Here is a 15,521-nt window from a genome sequence, read left to right on the forward strand (position 1 = left end):
ATAGCAAGAAGAGATAAGAAAGCCTTCCTCAGCGATCAATGCAAAGAAATAGAGGAAAACAACAGAATGGGAAAGACTAGAGATCTCTTCAAGAAAATTAGAGATACCAAGGGAATATTTCATGCAAAGATGGGCTCGATAAAGGACAGAAATGGTATGGACCTAACAGAAGCAGAAGATATTAAGAAGATGTGTTAAGAATACACAAAACTGTACAAAAAAGATCTTCATGACCAAGATAATCACAATGGTGTGATCACTCACATTCACCTAGAGCCAGACAACCTGGAATGTGAAGTCAAGTGGGCCTTAGAAAGCATCACTACGAATAAAGCTAGTGGAGGTGATGGAATTCTAGTTGAGCTATTTCAAATCCTGAAAGATGATGCTGTGGAAGTGCTGCACTCAATTTGCCAGCAAATTTCGAAAACTCAGCAGTGGCCACAGAATTGGAAAATGTCAGTTTTCATTCCAATCCCAAAGAAAGGCAATGCCAAAGAATGCTCAAACTACTGCACAATTGCACTCATCTCACACGCTAGTAAAATAATGCTCAAAATTCTCCAAGCCAGGCTTCAGCATTACGTGAACCATGAACTTCCAGGTGTTCAAGCTAGTTTTAGAAAAGACAGAGGAACAAGAGATCAAATTGCCAACATCCGCTGGATCATCAAAAAAGCAAGAGAGTTCCAGAAAAACATCGATTTCTGCTTTATTGACTATGCCAAAACCTTTGACTGTGCAGATCACAATAAACTGTGGAAAATTCTGAAAGAGATGGGAATACCAGACCACCTGACCTGCCTCTTGAGAAACCTGTATGCAGGTCAGGAAGCAACAGTTAGAACTGGACATGGAACAACAGACTGGTTCCGAATAGGAAAAGGAGTACGTCAAGGCTGTATATTGTCACCCTGCTTATTTAACTTCTATGCAGAGTACATCATGAGAAACGCTGGACTGGAAGAAACACAAGCTGGAATCAAGATTGCCAGGAGAAATATCAATAACCTCAGATATGCAGATGACACCACCCTTATGGCAGAAAGTGAGGAAGAACTAAAAAGCCTCTTGATGAAGGTGGAAGAGGAGAGTGGAAAAGTTGGCTTTAAGCTCAACATTCAGAAGACTAAGATCATGGCATCCGGTCCCATCATTTCATGGCAAATAAATGAGGAAACAGTGGAAACAGTGGCTGACTTTGTTTTGAGGGGCTCCAAAATCACTGCAGATGGTGACTGCAGCCATGAAATTAAAAGACGCTTACTCCTTGAAAGAAAAGCTATGACCAACGAAAACAGCATATTAAAAAGCAGTGACATTAGTTTGTCCACAAAGGTCCATCTAGTTAAGGCTATCATTTTTCCAGTAGTCATGTATGGATGTGAGAGTTGGACTATAAAGAAAGCTGAGTGCCAAAGAATTGATGCTCTTGAACTGTGGTGTTGGAGAAGACTCTTGAGAGTCCCTTGGACTGCAAGGAGATCCAACCAGTCCATCATAAAGGAGATCAGTCCTGAGTGTTCATTGGAAGGACTGATGTTGAAGCTGAAACTCCAATACTTTGGCTACCTGATGGGAAGAGATGACTCATTGGAAAAGACCCTGATGCTGGGAAAGATTGAGGGCAGGATGAGAAGGGGATGACTGATGATGAAATGGTTGGATGGCATCACCGACTCAATGGACATGTGTTTGGGTAGACTCTGGCCGTTGGTGATGGACAGGGAGGCCTGGCGTGCTGCAGTTCATGGGGTCGCAAAGAGTTGGACACGACTGAGTGACTGAACTGAACTGAACTAGCTGCCTATTGAGCGTTAATGATAAATGAATGCTCTTCTTATTATAATAAGAGCAGGGTGAAATGGATTTAGCCTGTCAAGTATTTTGAGCTTCCCAGGTTTACAAGTCTTGGAGTACACTTGCTAATTATATACAACTAATAAATCTTTCAAAAAAAAATCTGTGAGGTTATTTTATTCAGTGTCTCTCTAATGGTCTAGTGGAATATGATGCCAGAACTCTAATTGCAACCCAAATTCTCTTGTTTTTCACACATGCTACACAAGGAGATTGAGGCTTAGAGAGCTGTTGACAAACACAATCACACAGTAAAATTGCTCTTTCCTTCCTGTGCTGTCCTCATGCTATTAGACAACGTGTCCAATGACAGCTGTTTCAGTACCAGTATCTGCACAAACCTACTAACTCCATTCACAGCCTGTCTCCCAACTGCCTTTGCACTTCCGCAAGGTCACACAACTCAGTAAAAAAGTTTGGTGGAGTGCAAAGTCTGAGAACTTACAAAACACATCAGTACAACTCAGATACATTGAGTATACTTTTTTTTTTTTTTTAAATTTCAACCGAAGAATTAGGCAGAAAGACCTCTAAGAGCTCCTGGGAAAATAATTTACAAATCTCATAAATGCTGTTGGTAGGCTGGTTATTTAGAAAGTAACCTCTTCCAAAAGGGTTGAAGCACCACAAATTAAATTTTAAAATGTCAAAGTCATCTGTGATATCCTCTGTACTCCCCAAGAGGCACTATGTACCATAAAATCACCCCAATTCTGGGCCTGGGATTACAGGCCCTTTCTCCTGAAATCGTCAAGTCTTCTTCTCCACGTGAATTAAAAAAGTAAAAATTAATGACTGACCAACTACGTAGCTGCCAGGTGCTGAGAGACTACAGCAGAACACGACTATAGTCTTGTTTTAAACAGCTGCTAGCTGAGAACTGTAGTGTCTTTCCAAATGTTATATTATATGTGTGTGTGCAGTCTCTCAGTCTTCTCCAACTCTTTATAGCCCCATGGACTGTAGCTCACCAGGCTCCTCTGTTCATGGGATTTTCTAGGCAAGAATACTGGAGTAGGTTGTCATTTCCTTCTCCAAGGGATCTTCCTGACCCAGGGATCAAACCCATGTTCTTTGTGTTTCCTGCACTGGCATGCAGATTCTTTACCACCAGTGCCAACTGGGAAGCCCATCATACTATATATATTTAGCATATGGTGTGTGTACTAAGTCACTTCAGTTGCATCCAGCTCTTTGCGACCCCATGGACTGTAGCTGCCAGACTCCTCTGTCCATGGGATTCTCCAGGCAAGAATACTGGAATGGGTTGCCACGCCCTCCTCCAGGATGTCTTTCCAACCCAGGGATTGAACCGGTGTCTTTTATGTCTCCTGCATTGGCAGGTGGGTTCTTTACCACTAGCATCATGTAGGAATTTAGCATATTATTGCTTTTGAATTTATCAAGGTAAAGAGAAACACCAGGTAATGATCATATAAGAAATTATACCAAGGGTTATTTGGATACTGTGTTAGTTCTCCAGTACAAAAACTAGGCAACTTCAACAATAGACATTTGCTATCTTACAGTTCTGAAGGCTAGACATCCCAAACGGAGGTGTTGGCAGGGCTGGTAATTCCTTCTAAGGACTGTGAGGAAAGGCTCTGCCCAGGCCTTTCTGCTTGGCTTGTAGACGACTGTTCTCATTTTCACATGGCACACTCCCTCTAAATCTGCCTGTCTCCAAATTTCCTGCTTTATAAGGGTACCAGGGATGTTGGATTAGGGCCCACACGAACGACCCCATTTTGAGTTGATCACCTCTGTAAAGACACTATCTCTCAATAAGGCTACATATTCTGAGATACTAGGGGTTACGACTCCAACATGGGAATTAGATAAGGTGAGACAGTTTAACTCACTAAAGACAGTACTGTGGAGTTTTGGTAGAAAGGATCCCCAGACACTACTCTCTTCTCCAACGTTGCTTGTAAAATAATGCCTTGTTAGTTTAATCATGGGCTTCCCAGGTGGTGCTAGTGGTAAAGAACTTGCCTCCCAACACTGGAGATGGAGCAGACCCAGGATTTGATCCCTCGATCAGGAAGACCCCCTGGAGGAGGGCATGGCAACCCAGTCCAGTACTCTTGCCTGGAGAATCCCATGGAAAGAGGAGTATCAGTTCAGTTCAGTCGCTCAGTCGTGTCCAACTCTTTGCGACCCCATGAATCGCAGCATGCCAGGCCTCCCTGTCCATCACCAACTCCCAGAGTTCACTCAGACTCGCGTCCATCAAGTCCGTGATACCATCCAGCCATCTTATCCTCTGTCGTCCCCTTCTCCTCCTGCCCCCAATCCCTCCCAGCATCAGAGTCTTTTCCAATGAGTCAACTCTTCTCATGAGGTGGCCAAAGTACTGGAGTTTCAGCTTCAGCATCATTCCTTCCAAAGAAATCCCAGGGCTGATCTCATTTAGAATGGACTGGTTGGATCTCCTTGCAGTCCAAGGGACTCTCAAGAGTCTTCTCCAACACCACAGTTCAAAAGCATCAATTCTTCGGCGCTCAGCCTTCTTCACAGTCGAACTCTCACATCCATACATGACCACAGGAAAAACCATAGCCTTGACTAGATGGACCTTAGTCGGCAAAATAATGTCTCTGCTTTTTAATATGCTGTCTAAGTTGGTCATAACTTTCCTTCCAGGGAGTAAGCGTCTTTTAATTTCATGGCTGCAATCACCATCTGCAGTGATTTGGAGCCCCCCAAAATAAAGTCTGACACTGTTTCCACTGTTTCCCCATCTATTTCCCATGGAGTGATGGGACCGGATGCCATGATCTTCGTTTTCTGCATGTTGAGCTTTAAGCCAACTTTTTCACTCTCCACTTTCACTTTCATCAAGAGGCTTTTTAGCTCCTCTTCACTTTCTGCCATAAGGGTGGTGTTACTGCATATCTGAGGTTATTGATATTTCTCCCAGCAATCTTGATTCCAGCTTGTGCTGCTTCCAGCCCAGCGTTTCTCATGATGTACTCTGCATAGAAGTTAAATAAGCAGGGTGACAATATACAGCCTTGACGTACTCCGTTTCCTATTTGGAACCAGTCTGTTGTTCCATGTCCAGTTCTAACAGTTGCTTCCTGACCTGCATACAGATTACAGAGGGCTACAGTCCATGGGTCACAAAGAGTTAGACACAACTGAAGTGACTTAGCATACATGCAGTCAAATTATTCACTTTGAGCAACACTATGGCTTCCTAAAATGAATATTTAAATGGCACTTTCACCAATGGAGATTGCTCCTAGAAGGAGCATCTGATTTGGTTAATCCAGGACAGCTTCTGTCAAGATGCAGTTTAAAAAATCCTGGATTTTACCTGGGTCTTGACAGAAGAGCAAGTAGAAATAAACAGAAACAGAAAGGCAGATGGCAAATAAAGGTATAAAAGAATTTGGTAATCAAAAATGCAAGTTAGAACAAAATTCTTTTGACTACCAAATTGGCAGAACTTTCAAATCTTGTGGTGTTGGCAAGGGTACAGAATAGGGATCTGTTCACATACTTCTGGGAATGGGTTTCAACCAGCTTCTTAACAGTAAAACCTGAACTGCCGCAAATTTAGACTGAGCATACTTAAAATGCTAAAATGCATATTCCTGGGCTCCACTGCTGAGAACATGAATCCATCCATCAGATATGGGATCCTGTGTCTTTGGGCTAGCATGGGGTATCCTGATACAAGCTATCCTCGGGCCACACTTGGGGACAGTGTACTCTAGACTGTGGGTGGGGCTGGGCAAATCATCTCAGCAATGGGACTGTGCAGGGCCCGCCAATTGAATGCAGAATGTCTTGCCCAATTAGGTTTAATTAATTGAGAGCAACATTTCAATGCTAAGACAAAAAGTACGAAGTCATACTTGCCACTGGTGGGCTTTGACGTCGGGTCACAAACAGTTCAGCTTTTACAATATTTATTCTCTTTGGCAGAGCAAATCAACTTTAAAAAAAAAAAAAAATTTACCCCAAGGACATAATCAGGTTTTTTTCAAAACATTGGTAGGATTACAGAAATTATTTAAGAGTGGGTTCTAAAAATAAGAAGAGGATGAAGCTACTCTTAATAACATTTCCTTACAATTCTGGCTCTTGGTAGGAGAACTTTAAAGGGAAGAGCAGGTTTGCTTTGGTCTCCATATTCAGGCTTTGTTTTGCAAATGTTTTTTGGTTACCATGGCAACTTCTGGATTTCTCTGTGTAAATGGGAAATTGGGAACCTCATCTTCTGAAAAAAAATGATTAGTGTGTTCTTTTTATCCTGGTAAGCTCATTGCGTGCTGACAAATTACATTCTGACAGTTCAGTTGTAATCTAAAACATGCCTCTCTGGAGACTCTGAATAATAAAGTATTTCCCGGGATTGACAGTTATTCTTCGTTTATATTTTTATGTATTTGCTTTCAATGAATTCAAGAGATAAACTGAAGTGTTCCATCCTTGCTATGCTTTTTAAATAATTCAGAAATGTATCCTCACTTGAAAAATCTGACATGTGTCAATTTGATTACCGTGCTCATGAATTTGGTGTAAGGAAATAACATAAGCTTCAGAAATGGTCAGACTTGGAGCTGAAGCCCACTTCTGCCACCTACTAGCAGTGCGACCTTGGGCAAGCAGTCTAACTCTTTGAGCCTTAGTTTCCATCTATAAAATGAGAGTCAGAAATAATACCTAGAAGTATCCACGACAGTGACAAGTCTACTGAGTAGGTTCTTGATAGAACATGGTAGTTATTACCAAAGAAAAAAATAAAAGCAAGCACAGAAACATCCAAAACCTATTAGACTTGGTTTAAAAGCAATCAGGCTTCACACAGGAAAAAAAAAAAAAGAATAAAATTTTAAAGTAATGCACAACCAGCATTATTAGAATTGGACTTCTCCAGGTTTCAGCTATTTACACTATTGTGAAACACTCAATGGTAAATAATAGGAAAAGACTGTCAGAATTTTGTAAGATGGTAGAACAGAAAAGCTTATACAAAGGAAGCTCAAGGTCCTCAAAACTTTATACAACAATAATCTGAAAAGATGCAATTGGCTCAAGTTAGAGGCATAACTTTGAAAGTGCAAATGGCCAAGCTTATTCACTAACAGGGGCTGTGGTGAACCAGGGCCAGGAGCCCTCCCTGACCCATTCAAGGTGAAGGTATGGAACTGTGAGGACAAGGCCTAGACTCCTCCGGGATGAGTCACTTTAGGAAGACGGTCAGCAAAGAGGCAGGGGTAGGTTTCGCCTCATGTTTTCCAATAGCACTTATGACCTACCATTTTTCTCTTTCATACTCCATTGGTGGGCAGGACCCATTTACAGTCTGTACCTCTCAGTTTGCTGTTGATTACACTATGTATGGAGGAGGAGGATTTTTAGTGAAACATGTTAAATCTTTCATTATTACACTCCCTACTTCTTAATCTGCCTTTATTCCTGTCTCTTCAATTACTGTGACAAATGAGCACGATGGATGACTGCATGGGCAAAATGTTGAAACAATACACAAATGCAAAACACGGTAAACAACCGAAAATACTCCAAAATTAAACACTAGGCACAGCTCTCTCTCTTTAAGTGAAAATGATAATTCAAGGGTCCTTAAATCCATATTATATGTGGCACTTAAAATCAACATTTTTAAGCTAGTCTGTTGAAAAGTACTGATGCAGAACCAGTGAAACAACAAGAAACTCAGGGCCCAGCACAATGACAGATGTCAACACCGTGCTTTCACTACCTGATCTCCCATTTATCTATCTTGTATCTAAGCTGGTACATTCCCAGGGGTGAAAATGGGGCAGAAAGAAAGTCACTTGAGGGAGACTTTCTCAGACTACTTTTCCTCCCAGCTCATCGTCTCTGCTATTGTTTGTCATCAGAGACAAGGTAGAGCACGGAACTCAGTCAGGGAGCATGGTTGAGAAAGGAAAGTGCCTGTGATCACAGGAAGCTGCTCACCGTTTCCACACCACCACCCCTCGAATCACCAGCAGCGCTACTTAACTCCTTTCAGTGCAGTGGCACTGAATGAGACTTTTTTGTGACCCTCCATCTCCAATCAGTAACTGGTTGAGGCCCATGACCCAGCTGGGTTAATCCTGTCTCCTGCTTATGGTTCCAAGGCAAAATATAGGTGACCAGTTAGGCGCGAATGTCAGATTAGCAATAAATAGCTTTTAGCACAAATATATCCCCAAAATTGCACCGAGGTATACTTCTACCACACACCATGGCAGTGTTCCTGGATCTGCCAACAAAAGCTGCAAATGCATAGAGCACTTCCTATGTTCCATGTGTTATTCTAAATTCTTCATTAATTCTCTAAACCCATGAAAATCCATGGATAGGTAAACAAATGCTAGTATATGGATGACTGGAGGTCAGGAAGAATAAGCTGTGTAATTTTAAGTTGCAAAAATTATGCAAAAATTCCTATAATGAAGACTTCTGATGAGTTGTCATGGGCTGGCTGCAAATCAATTTGTATAAAATTTAAAAATACAAAATTAAAAGAGACTAGATTTTAGTCCCTGCTCATTAACTAGCTAGAAGACCTTGAGAAAGTCTCCTCAATTCTCTGGTTCTAGGTTTCCTTTTCCTAAAACATGGGATTTAGATGAGATTATTTTTAAAGTCATTGCTGTCCCCCAGATTCCATTATATCTTACAGCGTGCAAACACAGCTTGCAGAGAAAAGCTGATTACCTCTGCAATCATTCTGTTGGTGTCGCCCAAGAAAAGCAGATTCAGAGCTTCTTCCTCTGTGGTCGCCTGATGAAGAGATAAGTTTTTCAGGTGGATATTCTGATCAGGGTCCTCCAGGACTGTCACTTTCCTGGGGAAAAAGGAAACAACAGTACAAGGCACTTTGAGAAGGAAAAGAAACTCAAGTCTTTCTTACAGGTTTCTTTTTTAAAGGCCGTATGTATGACGCCTTGAATTTATAAAATCAAGAAGTACACAAGACACCAGACAGTACTGGATTAGCATCCAATACTGACATTCCCTTGACAGTATTACCAAATAGCTTTGGGACTGAAAAGTACATTACAAGCTCCTAATTCAAAGGCAGCTTTATTGGGAATCATCAGATCCCCAAAGCATCTGAAAATGCATATTCTTATTGAATTTAAAATGCCAGTGGATAACCTTCTACCTATGTCAGGAAACTAGGCTATGCCTTTTTTTTTGCCATGTCATAATTCAGTTTCTTACATTAGGTGGTACTGATTTTTCTCCTTCTAATTTTTCCCTTTTGTTCAATTTCATATTACTTCAATCTATGTGACATTTCAAACTGGTTATCTCACCAATTTAAACACGATGAAAATTGAGGCATTTGTCATCCCTCTGGGAGTTATTCCCTGGTTTTCTTACTGAGGTGAGTTAAAAATTCTCAAGAAGTCTGATAATAAAATCCTAGTTTATAATTGTTATTTTTATGTCCATCAGATATGTTTTCTGACCTTTCTTCCTTTACAACATCGCTTTTCCTTCCACTGAATCCTTAGGTCTGGAATTACACTCATTTGTTAAAACTCCTCAAGAGACGTTTTGGTGCCAACACTGTCTCCTCCCATGTGAATCGTAACACTGTCTCAAGAGCTGGCTTGTCAAAACGCTCCTCAGAGTCCTGTTAGGACTTCTGGCAACTTCTGGAACACAATTTGGCTAAATTCCTAATAGTCTTCTTTCAAACGACTACAAATTCAAGCAACAGAATTACTAACGAGAGTTCCCTTCTACCTCCTGCGTTTTGCCTTTGCGATCATTGTAAAAATTGTGGAGGAAGGGACATCTGCAGTTCACAAGCGTTGCCAAGTGTCTCTCCAGGCATCTGCACTTGCTTGCAACAGCAGAACTGAAGACAGGAGGCCAGCGTTGGCATCATCCAGCACTCTGCCTCCCTTCAAAGTCCGACCAGCAAGTCGACCTGTGTCACTTGCCTACTGCCAAAAACACACTTAGAAAACTTTAAAAGTGAAGATTTTGCAAAGCCCATGATTTTTCAGCCTTCCCTTTGGTGAGGGGACTATCTGGATTTTCATATGTAATTTGTGGGCACTTAAAATACTAATTGCAGGAAGAAAGTGTAGTTTTTCCAGCCCATCTGTGACCAATATGTCACTAATAATGCAGCTCATTGCCAAGTTTTGGACTTCTTTTTGTCTCCTTCAATAGTACCAATGAGATGGAAAAAAGATCTCTTCCCTTAATGGAAACAAGTGTATTTTATTTATTTTTCAACAAGGCTCATAAGTCAGCTTATTAAAAATGCTTAAGAGTTAAAGAAAAAAGCTTGGAAACTATGAAGGCATTTTTAAACTGAAATAGATGAATTGTGCTCTATTTTTAGGAACCCTCTTTATTCCTTAAGCTTTATTTCCACTGTGATTCTTCTGCAATGCTTGAGAAGGTTTAGTAAATGCAATCCCTAGGGATACAAAAGTCAGAATTCTTCTTAAATCTACAGATTCTACATCTTAAAGGTGAAAGAAGTTAACTAATATGGGAAGGAAGATAACAGCATGAAATGAGTGGTGAGACACTACATCAGAAGTGAGAAAAGAAGAGAGTTCTGTCTTTTTCAACATGAAGAAGAAAACAAATTCTTCAACTCTGAGGCAAAGTCACCTGCGATATACGCTGTAAGACCAAGTCAGATACAAAACGATCCTGTGCAAGATCAGAAAAGGGGGTGATGAAGGAGCAGAAGATGATTCAAAGAGGACGATGCTCACACTCCCCGGGCACTGAAAGTCTCCGTTAATCCAGTCATTCTCAGCTGGGCTGCATACAGGACCCGTCTTCAGAACGTAAAGGAAACAACGCATCAGCACCAGGTGTCCTCTTTAAAGGTTTGGATTTGAATATTCTGCGGCGTGGACCGGGTACCAGAGTCTGTAAAGGCTCCAGGTGATGCTACTGTGCAGCCGAGATTGAGAGTTACTGACTTCATCTTTAATGACCATACAAGGTGGACATATGGGAAGGCTTCTGGTTTCTTTATAGTTACTTTCCACCCAGCTCCACCTAAGCCAAAGAGGAGAGTCACTCATCTTACTGGCTGAAGTCACTTTGGGTCATGTATCTACTAACAGGCGAGGTCCCTGTGAATTTTAAAAAGTTTGTCCTTCCACAGGAAGTTTCCTTTTTCTGCCTCCCTGACCATGCCACTGATGGGTAAACTAAGCCACCCATTAACCACAGCAATAACGAATGTTCAACTGGGGATTATGGATCTTCCTGGACAACCACAGGGTTTCTATCATGGCTGAGTCAAAAAATCTAAATGTGATGTCATACATAATCTCACCATTACCTCACTGAAATTTAAAAAAAAAAGTGCAGCAAACCAGCATGTACAGAATTCTAAGAGTGTTCAACCTTTTAGATAACCTGAACGGCTCGCTGATTTAGGTTACACTTACAAAGAATAGTTAGAAGCATAATACAGGGAGTATAGACTGTCATCAGCAGCATCTGGCTGAATCACTCAGAGCCTCTGATCTGCAATGTACTGCAGAAGCATTATGCTTCTATATTTACTTCCGGGTGCTCGTCCGGCCGTGTCACTTTGATCACAATTTGCACGTGCTTCAGTTTTTCTGCATAGAAATCGCAGTCGTCTTTTGTAACTCATCACCATGTATTTCTCTGATTCTTTTCTGATTCTTCACTTGAGCTTCGCCAGAAGGATGAGAAGCGATTCTTTTCTGGTTCTGTTTCCCTCACTATTTGCTTATTTTTGCCCACTGAGGTTTCGAAAAGTAAACAAAAAGACAGGTTGGTGTCCAGCTTAGTTTGGCTTCTCAGCGGGCTCTCTCCCTGCTCCAGGTTCATCTGTGGGCACCCTTTAATAAGAAGGCTCTGCCTCTGGCATCTTTCTGGAATCTTCTGTGGTGCAACTTTCTCCAATCAGGGTCTCCCTTGCCAGTTCTTCTCCTCAGATTCTTTCCTGGTTTCTGCCCAATCCCTTGGGCAAGAGGCTTTGGACTTTCCCTTATTGCCCTGCCTGCTCTTATTGAAAATTCCTTTTGCACTCACCCTCACAACCCACGTGTCAGCCCCACCCACTCTTATACTTTGCTCAGAGAAGCATGGCCTGAGCTGGGGAGTACTTCTTACCTAAATTGGTTATTCTGGGGGTGAGGATGTTTTAAACTCTGCTGTTGGTGGAGAACTTTTCAAAGTCAGAGGAAATAAGAACCATTAGCAAAAGTTTCTTATTAAGTCGCTTCCTTCCCTGCCCCCCACCCCCAACTCCCCAGCTCTCTCACAAATCAATAGCTATTTCCTGAATCCTTAGTCCACTACTCCGTTCTGGCTATAATTTTCATAGCTTGAAAGAGGGCTTTATTGGAGTTTCTTAAATAAACATCTTAATTCCAAGATGGAAACCCCCCAAACTATTTATTTGATTCTCTTTGAAAGGGCCTGTGAATAGTTTTCTCTACAAAATGTTTCTAAAATGTTTAGATTTTGAGCAAGAAGTCACCGATAGCCTTAACTTGGACCCCTAAGTGGAAAAGTTCTGCTAAGTACACTCAGCCTGTTTAATGATGGGGAAGAAGCAAGTTTTGTGTTTTCTCTGTAAACAGAGAATCTTTTCCATTTGGCTAAGTAGTTGGAATTTTTAGGCTTTCTAACTGACTGGAAGACATATAAGGAGCAATGGCCAAGCTCTTGTCCCCAATAATGGAGCCATCAATGGGAGAACCCTCCCCATTCTCCATCCCACCTCCACGACATTCCAGTACCACCGACTCGCTGAACAGGGACTTTCCAGGAGTTGTTACAATGAATCTGGTTTCTCACTTTCATGTGATAGACAAATACTGCTATGGTGATTTCTATTTTTTTTTTTTTTTACTTGCAGGGACCCCACGTATTGGCACAGGCCATGCCCTATACAATGGCACCATGTTCAAGATGTGGCAATCCACATCATGTGGATTTATTATGACATGTGCTGGTCGGGGGCAATTGTCTTCTAACAAAACCAGCACATTACAACAATTTTACAAAAGATGGCAAGGGTGCCTTTTAATAATCACATGAAGGTGCCATACAGACAAGAGGTAGCCCTGTCTAGTCACCGTGACTTTGAACAGTATCAATATCAAGAGCAGGTGGGCCTCATAAAAATGGGAGGGTATCCATGAGGCTCTTCTAAATAACTGAAAGTTTCTCACAGGTGGTAAACACAGCCCTGCTGTTCATTTCAGGAAAGAGAAAATTCTATAGTTTAGTGTTTTTCAACCTCCGTCCCTCTCACCCCACCCAACCCATTTTCAGAAGCTCTCTACAGGCAAGATCTGGGGGAAGGGAGGATATACATTTTTAGGAGAAGTATGTAAGAGGAGCCCTCCTTCCTGCATTTAAACAATTTCAAAGGTAGAGTTTCTTCAGATTGACTAAAAATCTCAAATATTTCTTCTGTTATAAAATATAAATAATTGAAACATATCACATAAGAAAGTTTTACGAATGTGCAATACATTTTTCTGTTGGTCTTAATTTAGATAGATTAGGCTAAAAGGATACTTTTTCTATTTAACCACTATTAAGATATTTTGAAAACTCTTCCTAATATCTTGAAAAAGATATCTTTTCTTTCTCATTTTATCTAATATTATACTTTCTTACTGATAAGGAAAATATAGCCAATCACATGACACTTTAGGTTGAGTTATTTATTTTAGCCTATAAAGACACCAGGTTCTCAACCAAATATTTAAGGAAGATGTTAAACCAACTATCTACAATTTTGTTCAAAAGAGAGAAGCAGAGGAAATACTTTCTAACTCATACTATGAGGCCAGCATTACACTTATATCAAAACCAGACAAAGACATAATGAGAAAACTCTAGACCATATCTCTCAAGAATATAGATGTAAAAATCCTCAATAAAGTATTAGCTAATCAAATCCAACAATGTATAAAAAAATTATACACCATGACTAAGTGGGATTATCTCAGATATATAAGGTTGGTTCAACATTCAAATATCAGTCAATGCAATCCATCATATCAATGAACTGAAAAAGAAAATCACACATAATCATATTAATAGATGCTGAACAAACATTTGAAAAATTCAACACCCATTCATGATGAAAACTCTCAGAAAACTAGGAATAGAGAGGATCCTTCTCAACTTGATAAAGATAATCTACAAAAAATCCTACAGCTAACATCATAGTTAATGGTGAGAAACTCAAAGCTTTCCTAGTAATATCAGGTACAAGATTAGGCTATCCTCTCTCATCATTCCTTTACAACATTATCCTGGAAGTCCTTGTTAGTGCAATAATTTAAGAAAATAAAATAAAAGCTATACAGATTAGGGGGAAAAAACATAAAGATGTCTTTGCTCACAGATGACATGCAGAAAACCTGAAATAACTGATAAAAAACACTCCTGAAACTAATAAGTGATTATAGCAACACTGCAGGATACAAAGTTAATATGCAAAAATCAATTTTTTTTCTATATAACAGCAATTAACAAGTGGAATTTGAAATTAAAAACACAAAGCCATTTACCTTAGCACTTAAAAAATGAAATATTTAGATATAAATCTAACAAAATATGCCCACCATTTATAGGAGAAAAATTACAAGATTCTAATGAGAGAAATTAGAAAACTAAATAAATGCAAGGTTTTCCATGTTCATGGATAGGAAGACGCAGTCCCGTGCAGATGTGATTTCTTTCCAACTTGATATACATGTGCAATGAAACCCCAATAATCCCAGCACATTATTTGGTGGATATTAACAAGATGATCCTGATGTTTATATGGAGAGGCAAAAGACCCAGAATAACAAAAACAAAATTTAATGAGAAGAACAAAGTTGGAGGACCAAGAGCACCCAACTTCAAGACTTACTATAAAGCTATAGTAATCAAGATAGTGTAGTATTGATGAAACCATATATAAATTGATCAGTGAAATGGAACACAGAATTCAGAAACAGACTCATGTAACTACAGTCAGCTGATCTTTCACAAAGATATGAAGGCAATATAATGGCGCAAAGACAGTCTCTTCAAAATGTGGTTCTAGAACAACTGGACCTCCACACACAAAGAAATGAATCCAGACACAGACTTTATACCACACATAAAAATTACCTCAAAATGAATTACAGACCTAAATGTAAAATGCAAAACTATAAAACTCCTGGAAGGTAACATAGAAGAAAATCCAGATGGCCTTGGGTACGGTGACATCTTTTTGGATACAACACTAAAGATATGATCCTTGAAGGAAATAACTGATCATCATTAAAATTAAAAACTTATGTTCTGCACAAGATAATGTCTGAAGATGGAGAAAATAAGCCACAGACTGGAAGAAAACATTTGCCAAAGATACATCTGGTAAAGGACTGGTATCCAAACTATACAAAGAACACTTAAAGCTCAACAATAAGGAAACAACCCAATTTAAAAATGGGCCAAAAACCTTAACAGACACCTCACCAAAGAAGATATACAGATGGCAAATAAGCATATGAAAAGACGTTCCACGTCACATGTCATCAGGAAAATGGAACTGTAAAAAATAATGAGATACCAGTACACATCTATTAAAATGGCCAAAACCCGGGACACTAACGACATCAAATGCTGGGATGTAAAGCAACAAG

General features: G+C 40.1%; 1 protein-coding gene across 1 annotated transcript in view; it reads right to left on the reverse strand.

Moving 5' to 3' along the window:
* The window catches only part of KIF6 (kinesin family member 6), a 437,260-nt gene that overhangs the window by 292,595 nt on the left and 129,144 nt on the right, over nucleotides 1–15,521 (reverse strand). The window contains exon 6 of the mRNA XM_068961022.1: nucleotides 8,566–8,695. Within this exon, the coding sequence (XP_068817123.1) occupies nucleotides 8,566–8,695 (130 nt within the window). The remainder of the gene's footprint in view (nucleotides 1–8,565; nucleotides 8,696–15,521) is intronic.

This window comes from Capricornis sumatraensis, chromosome 22 (assembly GCF_032405125.1).
Source record: "Capricornis sumatraensis isolate serow.1 chromosome 22, serow.2, whole genome shotgun sequence".
Lineage (NCBI taxonomy): Eukaryota > Metazoa > Chordata > Mammalia > Artiodactyla > Bovidae > Capricornis > Capricornis sumatraensis.